The 14,695-nt window shown below is 38.0% G+C and overlaps 1 protein-coding gene across 5 annotated transcripts in view; it reads right to left on the reverse strand.

Annotated features, from left to right (window-relative positions):
* The window catches only part of AFF3 (AF4/FMR2 family member 3), a 639,560-nt gene that overhangs the window by 207,766 nt on the left and 417,099 nt on the right, over window positions 1–14,695 (reverse strand). For all 5 annotated transcript variants that reach the window (XM_033239032.1, XM_033239033.1, XM_033239031.1 and 2 more), the window contains one exon: window positions 9,106–9,142. In XM_033239032.1, the coding sequence (XP_033094923.1) occupies window positions 9,106–9,142 (37 nt within the window). The remainder of the gene's footprint in view (window positions 1–9,105; window positions 9,143–14,695) is intronic.

Here is a 14,695-nt window from a genome sequence, read left to right on the forward strand (position 1 = left end):
CTGAGACGTGAGAATCATTTGAACCCAGGAGGTGGAGGTTGCAGTGAGCCAAGATCAGGCCACTGCACTCCAGCCTGGGCAACAGAGCGAGACTCCGTCTCAAAAACAAAACAAAACAAAACAAAACTTTTCCCAGTGTTAGCCTTTTTACCTTTTCTGTTATCTTTGGATAATGTTAAGTTCTTAATTTTAATGTACTCAAATTTATAGATCATTTTCTTTGACACTTTTTGTGATTTAAGAAAAACATCAGAAAAATGTTTTATACTGTCTTCTAAAAGCATATACTTTTACTGATCTTTTAAAAAATACCTGGACTGGTTTTTGTATATGGTGTGGGGTAGGAGCTAGTTTCGTTTTTCTCCCTAGAAATAACCAGTTATTATGGTACTCAAAGTCCATTCTTTCTCCATTGATCTATATCATCATCTCTGCCATGAGTCCAGTTTTCAAACACCTGTGGATCTGCTTCTGGGTCTCTATGCAATCGCTTTCATTGCTCAATTTGTCTATTACCACCCTCATTACTTAGCTTTAATATATATTTTTAAAATATTGGTAAGGCGAAGCCCCAACCTTGCTCTTCAGGAACATCTGAGCTATTCCTAGCTCTTTGTTCTATTGTATAAATTTGAGTATCATCAGTTTGTCAATTTCCACATACACACAAGTTGGACATTTGATTGGAGCTGTACTAAATCTACAGATATTTGGAGAGAACTTATATCTTTACAACACTGCATCTTCCAATTCACTTACTTGGTATTAGGCATCTCCATTTATTTTGACCTTCCTTAACATATTTCAATAGTTGGTTAAGTTTCTCCATAGAGGTCTTAACACATCTTTTGACAGGGTTATTGCTTAGTAAGTTATATTTTTATGCTAACATTAAAAGTTGTTTTAAACTACAGTTTTCAGTTGTTAGTGTAGGGAAATCAAATTGTGTATACAGAAATCTTGCTAAATTTTCTTATTAATCCTAATAGTCTATAGATTCTTTTGAGTTTTCCGCATAGACAAGATAATTTGAGAAAATGAATTTTTTTCTCTTTTCTAACAGATACTTTTTTTTTTAGTTTATTGCCTTGATCAAGGATATCCAGGATAATGTTGCATAAAAGTGGAACTCGTGTCTTGTTCATCTTGAGGGGAATGCTGCAAATGTTTCAACACTAAATAGGATGGTTGTTTTGAGGTTTTTTGGCAGACACTGTTATTGTGTTCATGAGGTGGGCTTCTATTCCTGATTTGCTATTTTTCCTTTAAATCATGTATAGTGAATTTTATCAAATGCTTTTTCTTAACTTATTGAAACAATCATATTTTTCTCCTTTAATATTTTCATATAATTAATCATGTTACTATTATAAAAATAAGCCAATTTTGAATTCCTAAAATAAATACAATTTCTTAATTATGAGTTATATTTTAAAATATATTTTGTTCTTTGCTGGATGGAATTTACAAATATTTGGCCTAGAATTTTTACATTTATGATCATGAATGACACCTGTAAATTCTTTTTCTTGTATTGGCTTGTCAAGTTTTGATATCAAGGTTATACTGCCTTGACAGAATGAGTTGAGAACCGCTGGCTTTTTCTAACTATCTGAAGAAGGGTGTAGGTTTGGAATTACCTCTTCCTGTGAGTTTGGTAGAATCCCTGGTAAAAATGTCTAGCCTTGAAATTGTGTGTGTGGAATGATTTTTAAAAAATTACTGGGCTGATTGTTAAAATGGTTATAAGATTATTCAGGTTATATTTATATGTAAATTTCATATAAAACATCTACATATATACATATAATGCCTGAGTAATCATTTTAATCACAGTCATTTCATCTAGTTTTGAAAAAATTTTGGCACAATTTTGTTCATATTTTTGTTCTTGATGTGCATCACATTTTTTCCCTTTTTGATTCCTAATATTATTTATTTGTGCCTTTTCTCTTTTTGTCCTGACCAATCTCTCTGGAAAGTGTGTCAACTGTATTATATCTTCAATGAATACACTTTTGGCTCCATTGACGTTTAAAATTTTATCTTTGCTATTTTACTAATTTCTACTTTTGTCTTTGTTTTGTAAATCTCTTTTCCATTTGTTTTGGGTTTATTTTCTCTTCTTTCAGCTCTTAAGATGGATGCTTAGTTCATTAATTTTTTTGTTTTCTAGTATGAGGCATTTCTTTATTTATTTAGAGACAAGGTCTCACTCTGTCATCCAGGCTGGAGTGCAGTGGTGGGATCTTGGCTCACTGCAACATCCGCCTCCCAGGCTCAAGTGATTCTCCTGTCTCAGTCTCCCAAGTAGCTGGGACTACAGGTGCTCACCACCACACCCAACTAAATTTTGTATTTTCAGTAGAGATGGGGTTTCACCATGTTGGCCAGGCTGGTCTCGAATTCCTGACCTCAATTGATCTGCCCACCTCAGCCTCCCAAAGAGCTGGGATTACAGGCGTGAGCCATTGCACCTGGCTTCCAGTATGAATATTTTAGAGGGAAAGTTGCAATTTTCCCTCTAATTTAGTTTCTTCCTCCAGTTTTAATATTAGGTATTTCTATTACCTTTCAGTCTCAAATATTTACTAATATTTGAAGTGATTCTTAATTTCTAAACATGTGTTTTCCCTACTAGTCATATTTTCATTATCAATTTCTAATTTAATCATATTGCAGTTGGAGACCATGGTCAATATAATATTTATATCTTTAAAAATTTGTTGAAACTTGCTTTATGGTCCAGTAGTTGTCGATTTTCATAACTGTTCCCTGTCTGCTTGAAAACAATGCATATTCTGCAGCTGTTGGGTAATATACTCTCTCTCATTGTGTTGTTTGAATCTTATGTATCCTTACCATTTTTTCTGTTTGCATGATATAACAGTTACGAATTTATGTTTACATCTCCCATTAAGATAATACATTTCTCCATGTAATTTAGTGAGTTTTACTTTTAAAAATTTGAAGCTATGTTATTTGGAATTTACATATATCCAATTATTTTGTCCATATGGTAAGTTGTACCTTGGGTAGTGACCCTTTTTAACTGTAGTAATGCTTTTTGCTTAAAGTTTATTTTTCTGGTATTAGAACACATATATCATCTTCTTTTTCATCAGTATTTGGTTGGTATATATTTTCCTATCCTTTTTCCATTCAAATTTTCTGAATCTTTAATTTCTAAATGTGTCATTCTAATAGCACAGAGCTAGAGTTTTATGTTTTAATCCATTTGGCCATTATTTGTTACTGAATCATTGCATCTAATCCATTTGTTTAAATTACTGATTATTATTATTCCTTTTTTTTGACAGTCTCGCTCTGCTGCCCAGGCTGGAGTGCAGTGGTGCAATCTCGGCTCACTGTAACCTCCGCCTCCCGGGTTCAAGCGAGTCTCCTGCCTCAGCCTCCTGAGTAGCTGCGACTACAGGCAAGCGGCACCACACCCGGCTAAGTTTTGTATTTTTAGTAGAGACAGGGTTTCACCGTGTTAGCCAGGCTGGTCTTGAACTCCTGACCTCAGGTGATCTGCCCACCTCAGCCTCCCAAACTGCTGGGATTATAGGCGTGAGCCACCACGCCCGGCCTTTAAATTACTGATTTAATTTATGCTACTATATTTTCCCATATACTGTTTCATTTTCTCTTCTTTAATTCCTTTGGATTAGCTAATAATATTCATATTCTATTTTAAACTTGGTTTGTAAGATGTTCTCCACATTTGGTTTGTAGGTTAAATACCTTTTACTATAGTTTAGTTGGTACCCTAAAAATTGCAAATATTTACTTAATTTATCAAAGCCCAAAGTTAAAATTTTTATCCTTCTTTGAAATAATTACAGGAACTTAGAAGATTTTAATTCCAAATTCTCCTCATCTTATGTTATGCTATTGTTTTGTGGATTCCAATTGTATTTATTTTGATTACTTAATATATTACAACATTGTTTAAATTTTCCCCATACTTACTTTCACTGCATTTAATCCTTCTCACACCTCACATTCCTTCTGAACAAAGTATGTCTTTTAAAATTTCTTTTGTAAGGATTTACTGGTGGTAAACTTTCCCAGCTTTTGTCTGAAAATGTCTTGATTCATTACATTTTTTTTTGCAAGATACACAATCCTAAGCTGATAGTTATTTTTTCTCAACTCAATGATGCTTCAGCTTCTCTGCTTGCAGGCTCCCACTGATGCTGTTGTGAAGTCAGCTGTAAGCTGGCTGAGTTTTTGAAGATATTAAAGGGTATTTTAATTTTTATGTGCAGTTTAGCTACAATGTGTGTAGTGTGGACTTTTTTTTTTTTTTTCCCATTTATCCTTGGTATTCACTGGGTTCCTTGACTCTGTGGATTAATGTCTTTCAAGTCTAGAAAATTCTCAGCCATCAATCATCTTCTTCAGCACTGTCTCGCTTCCCTTTTCCTTTCTGAAATTCTAGTTAGATGTATGTTAGGCTTCCCCACTTGATCCCCATGTCTCTTAACTCATTTTCTGTTTTCCATTTCTGTCTCTCTAGGCTGCATTCTAGATACTTTCTTAAATTCAACTTTCCAGTTCGTTAATTCTTTCTCAGCTATGTCTAATGTGCTGTTATGCCTGCCCATGGAAATTCTAATTTCTATTATGTTCTCTTATTCCTAGAAGTTCTGTTGAACACTCCTCCAAGTTTTCTTGCTCTTTGTCACATTTCCAATCCTCTCTTTTATTTCCAAAAATTAACGCAAGGGCTCTAATTTTATATTCGGGGATTGATAACCCCAGTTTCTGAATTAGGAGTCCGATCCTCCGCTGTCCTGTTTGCTCTGGCTCTCTTGCTCACAGTCTTGTTACTTTTTGTAGTAATCATTTCTTTTCTGATTGTAAGTCGCTCATTTCCCTTAGTGCTCTAGTTCTGTTATTATTCATTCCTCTCCATTTCCTTTTTTCTGGTATTACTAATACCACCAGTCAAGGTGGCATTTTGACCATGCTACCTTGACTGGCTGTGTATCTTCAATCCCTTTCACAGTTTCCATTTGTGTTTCACTTTATACGCAAAAAAAAAAGTTTTCAACTTTATATTCAAGGTTTCAGACTTCAGCTATTATCATCCCTCTTATTGATTTTATTTTGTCCATCATATTTTTAATTCTCAAGTGTTCATTTGTTCTGTAATTACCTCTTTTTCATACCAATCTGTTCTCTTTTTATTTAACACAAATAATTTCAAATCTTTCTAAGGACTGTAATTATACTTGAAACTTTTTTCTCGTTTTCCTTGAATTAGACTTCCTAGACTTCCTTTGGGACTAGTCTTTCTTTTTGGTGCTCACTGGTTATATATTCCTATTTTTAAATAAAAAATTGGTTAACCAAGGTAGTTGGTGTGGCTTTCCTGTATCAGTATACCAATCGATTTTTCTTTTTTTTTTTTTTTTTTTTTTTTTTTTGAGATGGAGTCTTGCTCTGTCGCCCAGGCTGGAGTGCAGTGGCCGGATCTCAGCTCACTGCAAGCTCCGCCTCCTGGGTTCACGCCATTCTCCTGCCTCAGCCTCCCGAGTAGCTGGGACTACAGGCGCCCGCCACCTCGCCCGGCTAGTTTTTTGTATTTTTTACTAGAGACGGGGTTTCACCGTGTTAGCCAGGATGGTCTCGATCTCCTGACCTCGTGATCCGCCCGTCTTGGCCTCCCAAAGTGCTGGGATTACAGGCTTGAGCCACCGTGCCTGGCATACCAATCGATTTTTCTAACACACCTATCCCTTGTAGGGAAGAGCTGATTTACGGCTCTTTGTAAGTGGGCAGGGTACGTTGACATGAAGGATTCCTTCAGGGCTCAAGAGAAGAGAAGCCTCCAGGCAAGCTGCAGGACCAAGCCCTTCCTCCACCCACTCCTCTAAGAAAAATATAAAGCACTGTACTTTAGGTGTGTAGAATTTTTGTTTATTTCCCTCGAGAAATAGTTGACTCTTCTGCCATTACTCGATGTCATCTATTTTTAAAGGTCTGGTACTATCTTAGAATCTATTCTGTTTCTCTCTTTGCTATTAGTTCCCAACGAGGAGTGAGCTGTTCATTTTTAAATTTTTTTTTTTTTTTTTAGCAACCATTACTGTATTTTTTGTTTTGGGGGGTTTTTGAGAAAAAAATCACCCTGAAAGCTCTGTGTGGGCATCTGTGAGGATGGGGCTGGAGGGGTCATTCATGGTTGAAGGATGGCCAGGTAGGTGTTCCCATCACTGTAAACAATTCGCACTTGTTCTCTCTTGGGGGCCAGTGGGGATGTGGTCTTTCCTGGGGCTCCCTGGGGCTGTTCCCACCACCACTAAAGCTTGTTCCTGTTTGGTTCTTCCTTTGCTGTGTCATGACCTTCCCTGTTCAGGAGTATTTTTCAGGAGGTCTTATTACTTTTGTCTTTCCAGAAACACAACTAAATTTCTGGTTTGCTGATGGCCCTTCTTCCTGGTTTCGGTGCTATTTGGGATTTATTTCCATTTCTACAGCTTCATGGCTATCAGGTGGGGATTCCGAAGGGAGGGGAAGAACTGCTCAGGTGCAGTCTCTCAACGGAACAGGACGTTCTCATAATTTTTAAAAATGTAGACATAAATCATCCATGTTAATATTCAAGTATCTCAAGGCTTAACAAGCTTCCATTTTATAATATCAAGTTCAATTGATCAGTAATTCAATGAATGATCTACCTTTTAAAAGATTTGTACTGCAAGTCATTTTCTGTTAATACAATCTTTCCTTTAGTTTCTATAATACAGTCTTTCTCACTTCAAAGAGAATAAAAACACTGGCCTAAAATAATGAGCGAGTAACCAATCCACACAGATATTTTGTTTTTGGTTTCTCTGAAGTTCAGTATTTCTCTATTTCCAACACGTTCACTGGAATCATGATTCCAAACCAAATACGAAAACAGCATGGGAAATGGTGGTGGGGTCAGTTCTCCTAAAGTTTCAAATGTGCTGTCAATTGCAGAGAATTCTCAGACTTTTAATAGGAATATTGTTTTTGTATACATGTGCTGGGGTTTTGGAGAAAGACTTATTTAAAAATGAACAAGGGCCAGGTGTGGTAGCTCACACCTATAATCTCAGCACTGTGGGAGGCCAAGGCAAGAGGACCACTTGAGGCCAGGAGTTCAAGACCAGTCTGTGCAACATAGTGAAAAGCAATCTCTAAGAAAAATTTTAAAAAGTGGTATGTGCCTGTCGTCCTGGCTACTTAGGAAGCTAAGGTGGGAGGATTGCTTGAGCCCAGGAATTCAAGGTTATAGTGGGCTATAATTGTGCCACTGTAGCCTGGCAACAGGGCAAGACCTTATCTCCAGAAAATGAAACAAAAAAAAAAATCCCCTTATTCCTAGAAAAGAAAAAACTAATCAAAAACTTTTCCTGGACAATGAAATGCCAGAGGGTTTTATATCACACAGGGATAGTACCACATCATGTCCCATAGAAGAAGGGTCCATTTTTATATAATCTAAATTGCAGTGAATATTACATATGCCATAAAAATATGCCAGATGCACACAGAAATCACAGCAGATAGTCCTTGGACAAGAATTCAATCTCACGGTGAAGTGATAGCAGCAGCTTTCCGGGAATCAACATAGTGGGATGAAAAGTTTGTGTCTTTGGGGCACAGAGCTCTGAATTCAAATTCTAGCTGTCATTTTTTTAGCGCGGTGTCTAAGAAATGACTGGTTTTTAGCCTCAGAATCTCATTTTCTTCACGTGTAAAATTGAGATCCTAATGCCTCGCTCATGCAGCTATCGTGAAGATTAAGTGAAATACCGTAAGTCAGGACACTAGCACAGAACAGACACTCAACAAGAATTTCTTTCGCTGTTCTGTCTGTCAAAAGTGCCAAGCTGGCAGAAGGTACATGTATTCATCTATGGGATCCTCCATTTACCCTGAACATTTAAATTCAATGGTGAGACACAGTGAGGAAAGCAAGGACAACTCTTCAAGACATTCTAGTCTGCGGTGTGCGATGCAGACGCCTGTATACCACCACGTAGACTTAACCAGGATTTCTTCTCATCTCTTTTCTTAGAACTAAATTCATCATTTTCTTCAGATTTCATGTCTTTTGGCATTTTGTCTCATCGCTGATGCCTGTGCCCACAGCAAATCCGAACAGTGGGTTGGATAATTAAGAGATATTGCCTCCACACCACTGTGCCATCACCCCCTCCACTGGCCTTTCTCTAGCTGTACATGAAAATTCTGCTGCTTCCCAGTGCATTTGCCAGAACATCTTTTTTCTCTAGCCCATTTGTCTCACAGATGCCCAGTGGTTGAGCCTCAGTTCCACAGAGAGATCTACAGCTCAGAGGATGTTCAGTCTTCAAATGCAGCTTTGTAATTGGGAAGGGGTGCTCTCAGCTTGCTGGCTGGTCGTGCAACTAACAAAGCCCAGTCTTTGTGAGTGTGCTTTTAGGACACAGGGTCACTTACGCATTTTTAATGCTCAAGACAACGTTAATACCAATTAGTAGTGCCAAAGCAGAGAATTAAAACACGACTTCATGGAATGATAACATCCTCTTTGACCAAAAAGCCCATGTGTTTTATTAGCCACCAATTCAATAAGGAAACTGCTTCTTAGATAGTTGAGTCTGTCTATTTCTGGAAGAGGACACAGTACACACACCCAGCTGGTTGTGACTTTTCTTCACGGATTCTAAGGTCGTTTATCTGAAGGTCTACTGATTGGTTTTCTTTGCTCACTCATTTTCCTTTAATTCAGACAACCAATTATGTGCCTTTTAAGTTTTTTTCTCCCTCCACATATACTAGGAACAGCCATAATAAAGTACGATATTCCCTTCTCTTGGGATGGCTTTGAAATTCACTGTTTTCTGTTTTGGCCCTTCTTTCCTTGAATACGTGCACTCAAGGTCGTCTTGAGCGACCTTTAATGATAAATCCTATCTTTCATTTGGGCAGCACTTGAACAAACGGCCCCTTTCCCCAGTGTTTTAGTGCATTTCTTTGAAACCTACCATCCACTGCATGCTCATCTTCCTGCTCCCTCTGCCCTCTGCCCCTGTCCCCTGCTCCCCATATGAAACTCCAGAGCGAAGTCTTTCTTACTTGGATTATTGTGTCCAGAGGATACAAGCTGTGAGTCCTGAAAGAACAAGAAACATCAATTAATTTACTTATTGTGACTTTCAAAACCCAAGTAAACCATGAGATCATGTTTAAAACTGGTCATTCAGAACTGATTCATCGCTCTCAATCTCTATCAGCTACTTCAGCGAGAAACATGGACATGAAGGTGGACATGTCCATGTTAAGCAGTTCTGGGAATACACTTCACAATCATTTTTCTTTTGTATTAATGACTTTGTTTATTGAGGTGAAGTTCATGTAACATAAAATTAACCATTTTAAAGTGAACAATTCAGTGGCATTTGGTACATTCATAAGGTTGTGCAACCACTACCTCTATCTAGTTACAAAATATTTCCATCACTCTGAAGTAAAATCCGTTACCCATTAAGCAGGGTCTCCCCATAACCCTGCCCCCCAACTCCCCGTGCCCCAGCCCCTCACAACCACCAATTTCCATCTGTCTCTTGGATTTATCTATTCTGGATATTTCATATAAATGGAATCATGCAATATGTGGCCTTTGTGACTAGCCTCTTTTACTTAACATTATATAACGTTTCTGAGGTCCATCCACTCTGTAGCATATCCCAGTACTTCATTCCTTTTTATGACTGAATAATATTTCATTGCATGGATATACAACAATGTGTTTATCCATCTGTTAACGGGTATTTGGGCTGTTTCTACCTTTTGGATATTGTAAATAGTACTGCCATGGATATGCAGGTATGTACACTAGTTCGAGTCCATGTTTTCAATCCTTTTGTGTATATACTTAGGAGCAGAATTTCTGGGTTACATAATAACTCTATGTTAAACTTTTCAAGGAACTGCCAAGCGATTTTCCACAGCAGTGAAACCATTTTGCAATCCAACAACGTTTGAGGGTTCCAATGCATCTACATCCTTGCCAATGCTCGTTATTTTCCATTAAAAAATTATAGCTATCCTTGTGTGTATGAAGTGATATCTCACCATAGTTTTTGATTTGTATTTCCCTAATAACTAATGATGCTGAGCATCTTTTCATGTGTTTGTCGGTCATTTGCACATCTTTGGAGAAATATCTATTCAAGTCCTTTGCCATTTTTTAATTGGTTTGTCTTTCTGTGGTTGAGTTGAATGAGTTCTTGATATAGTTTGGATACTAGACTATTACCAGATTTATGATTTGCAGTATTTTCTCCCATCCTGTCAATAGTCTTTTCATTTTATCAATAATGTTCTTTGATGCACAAAAGTTCTAAATTTTCTAAATTTAAAATTCTAAAAATTTTTAATAAAGTTTAATTTACCTAATTTTTCTTTTGTTGCTCACGCTTTTGGTGTCATAGCTAAGAATCCATTGCCAAATCCAAGGCCATGAAGATTTAAACCTACGTTTTCCTTCCCGATACTTACGGTTTGGGTTCTTATACTCATGCCACTGACCTATTATCATACTGACTTTTAATCTAACTTTTCTTTGAATGAAACCTTCCTTCTACCCATTTCCTGTAGATGGGTTTGGCAATCATCCCACAGTAACACTCTATTAAACATCAACTGCTGTCAATCTCACAATAGTGGATAAAAAGATTAGTACGGTATCTAGTTATTTGCAGTGGAATAAAGCCAGTACTACACAGTATTTTAAGTTTAGTTATTGCTCAGGTAAATACAGATTGAATTTGATTTTACTTGCATTAAAACAAAATATTAAAATCTGTTTTGAGGATTTACATCCTCCTTCTTTGCAAAATTCTTATTTAATAGAAAATAAACCACATACCATATGTTCTTATAAGTGGGAGTTAAGCTATGGGTATGCAAAGGCACACAGTGTGATATGATGAACTATGGAGGCTCAGAAGTGGGAGGATAGGAGTGGGACATGGGATAAAAAAACTATATACTGGGTACAACGTACACTACTTGGGTGATGGGTACACTAAACTCTCAAGACTTCACTGCTACACAGTTTACCCATGTAACCAAAAACCACTTGTACCTCAAAAGCTATTAAAATAAAAAAAAAATTAAAATATGAAAGACATAAAAGAATGAGTGAAGAGGAATGTAAAAAAAAAAAAAAAAGTTGTAGGACATAAAATCCAAAAAAACTCCTTTAAAATTCCAGCACATGGAACAAAAATCCATTGAAATTGAATGAACTTCTATTACATGGCTTAACGTATTTTACCAGAACGTTGTTCCATGAGTATAGGTTGTTATGGGGTAAGGGGTGTCATTTGATGTGACTTGCGTTATACTCAAATCCAAGTACTAATGTCTGCTTTAAAAAGAAATTCTACTGAAACAGTATAAAATGAGCCAGCCTGGTGGGCAGAGGTTGGGTAGGAAAATGGAGACGGGAAGGGATTTCCACTCTATTAAACAGCCTGAGTCATATGCAGATGCCCAATAAACCTCCTTCAATTATGATAATAATGAGCTATTCATCTGAAGAAAAAGAACAAGCTCAACTCTCACCCTGAGATTCAGTTTTTGGAAATTATTATATGAAGATGAAATACCATTCCTGAAATGGACTAAAATATCATCTGTAAGGCTGATTTTGGCCTATTTTGGATAGATGCTGTCACTAAGAAGACATCCACAGTTAAATCCTCCACGTAGATTGGTATGTTTTCCTTCTCTTCAAGGGAATTTAAGAGTTTATATCTGGACATGAGTTAGTTTTAGCTTTGGCATGTGAAAAATACTGTGAGTCCCATTTAGTTAACTCCTCTGTGCTGTCTGCAGATCTGGGCCATTTGGAGGCATGTGTACTAGGGAGGGGAATTACTCACACACCATCAAATGGACAAGAATGGTAATTGACACAGTTTCCAGCATTAAGCTCATTTAAAAAAAAAAAAAAGAACAGATTTTTTTCTAAGACCGTTAACACAAAACAGAATTATTTTATTTATTTATCGATTTATTTGTTTAGAGATGGAGTTTTGCTCTTGTTGCCCAAGCTGGAGTGCAATGGCGTGATCTCAGTTCACTGCAGCCTCCGCCTCCCAGTTTCAAGCAATTCTCTTGCCTCAGCATCCCGCGTAGCTGGGATTACAGGTGCCCACCACCAGGCCCTACTAATCTTTTGTATTTTTAGTAGAGATGGGGTTTTGCCATGTTGGCCAGGCTGGTCTCGAACTCTTGGCCTCAGGTGATCCACCTGCCTCAGCCTCCCAAAGTACTGGGATTACAGGCATGAGTCACTGCGCCCGGCCTATTTTATTTATTTTTTAGAGACAGGGCCTCATTCTGTTACCCAGTTTGGAGAGAAGTGGCACGATCATGGCTCACTGCAGCCTCAAACTCCTAGGCTCAAGCGATCCTCCTGCCTTCGTAGCTGGTACTACAGGCATGCGCCACCATGCCCAGCTAAAATTTTTAATTTCTTGGTGTGTCCTAAAACCCACAGCATGATTGTTGATCACTGACTCTTCAGCAGAGAACCAGAGATGAGCTTATAGATGACCTGAATTAGGATTACAAACCATAGGATCATGTATCTCATAGACAGTAAACTTTAAATTTTAACTAAAACACCTGTGTAACTCATAACCATTATTATTTCTGTTTTGTGTGATACGGAGTGAAGAGAGACTTCAAAACGGTGGAAGCAATTGCTATAAAAAAACCTCTGCGGAAGTCTTCTGTAGGAGAGGCAAGAATAAAATCAAAGACTTTGTCCCTAATACGTATTGTCATGTTGCCAGCTGATGTTTTCTGGGTGGTACTTTGAAACAACAACTGTGAACGCAAAAGTAATGGCTATAACCTCAGTGTTCTAAACGGTGCCATTCTGTGGGTACAAATGTCATATTATCATTCTTACTGGCATTTGGCCAGCCTGCTTGTGGAGGGGTCAGCTACCTGACCAGGACGCTCCCACCTTTTAGGTCCTCTTAGCAGACACCCTGATAAGGTGTCTGCTGGCAAACCTCGGGCTCTGGGGCTGCCGCTTTTGAAGGAGGACTGTTCTTCCCAGCCAGCTACAAAGCCCCAGGGGCCCCACAGGCTATGCAGATCCTTCATTCTTCATGGAGCCAGAGCAAGGCTGGGTCCAGAACAGAGGGAGAGCAACGCTCCTTTCTCCAAAGGGACCACACACTGAAGTTCTTTCCATTTTTGTGTCTCCTGCCACCCCATCCAGAGACCCACATACATGTAGCTTCTGTCTCACCGGCCTTCTCTTCCCTTGCAAATGTCTTCTGTAGGTAGGTGCCTGGGGAGGTCCAGCCCCATCTGTGCACTGGTATTGTCCTCCTCTGGGAGCACTCTCCTAGGCCTGCAAGATTCTCTACTAAGCTTTTTAAGGGTTACAGAAGTGAGTCCAGCAAGTTAGGAGTGCAGGTGACATGTGTACAAATCATTAGAACCCAGGGCTGAAAGTGATGTGGTGACTGTCACTCCCAATACTGCCAGCTGTGTATCCTGTTCTGATCCCTTCCCCCTCGAATGCTCATCCTGCTGCTTTCTGTTTCCTGCCTGGCAAACTTCATTCTTCCTTCGAGGCTCTGCACAGGTAAACTCAAGGGTTACTCTGTGCTTTGAAATCTTCTTGACTCTAATGTTTTTGCTACACTGTGTCATACTTCCATTACAGTAATTATTTTTTCAACAATGACTTTTGTTTTCAAAAAGTATGTGACATAACACAAACTGCACATATTTAAAGTATACAATTTGATAACAAGTCTCATATGAGGAAGGCTACCTTTATTACTTTCTTGACCCAAGGATGGCTCTGTAACACCTATTCATTGAAGAAAATTTAGCAGAACAGGAAAAATATAAAAAGGTTGCCTGTCATCCCGTATCAGGACATTTTCAAGGTTAATCCGCTGCTTTTGATTTTGTTAGCGTTGCTCAACACATGCGTGTCATTCTGGAGGTCAAGTGCATAGAGGGAAAGCCACTCCCCGACACCTGGAAGAATATCTACAGATGGGAATTAATTTTTCTCCACCATTAAATCCTAAAGTCCCAAAACCAAAACTATTTTTGGTACATGGGAATCCTAAAACTCCTTTAAATGTGGTATTTAGCTGCGAAGTTTCTAAAATCATCTTGCTGAAGACAGAAATAACCAGGTATCCTGGTATCTGAGAAAACTCTTCAATGAAATACTAAAATAAATATCATATTTCATTAAATGTAACATGCCATCTAAATCGTATGAGGCTGCATTATCTCATGTACTACCAATTGCTGCCAATTAATTGGAAGATGTCATCGACTGTAAAACAAATCCTGATTTTAGGGATCTTAAAACATAAAAAAAATGCACCTTAGGTGAATGAAATACAGAAGTTTTTTAGCCATGTTTCTGATGCAGGACAGTCTATTGTGATGGCATTACTTAAAAATGGCTTTTTGAAACCACTCGGGAATGGCTCCACCCTCATACTTCTCTTACCCTATCAGTCCATCGCTGGAACTACAAAAGGCAAGAAATGGAAATATATCTCCTTATATTTCCAGAATCCCATGGAAAGCTAATTATGGTAGGAAAAATTACCATCTGATTAAGCTGGGTCTGCCTTCACCCTCACTCTTAACTTGATAAAGC

Source organism: Trachypithecus francoisi, unplaced genomic scaffold, assembly GCF_009764315.1.
Source record: "Trachypithecus francoisi isolate TF-2019V2 unplaced genomic scaffold, Tfra_2.0 Lachesis_group17, whole genome shotgun sequence".
Classification (NCBI taxonomy): Eukaryota; Metazoa; Chordata; class Mammalia; order Primates; family Cercopithecidae; genus Trachypithecus; species Trachypithecus francoisi.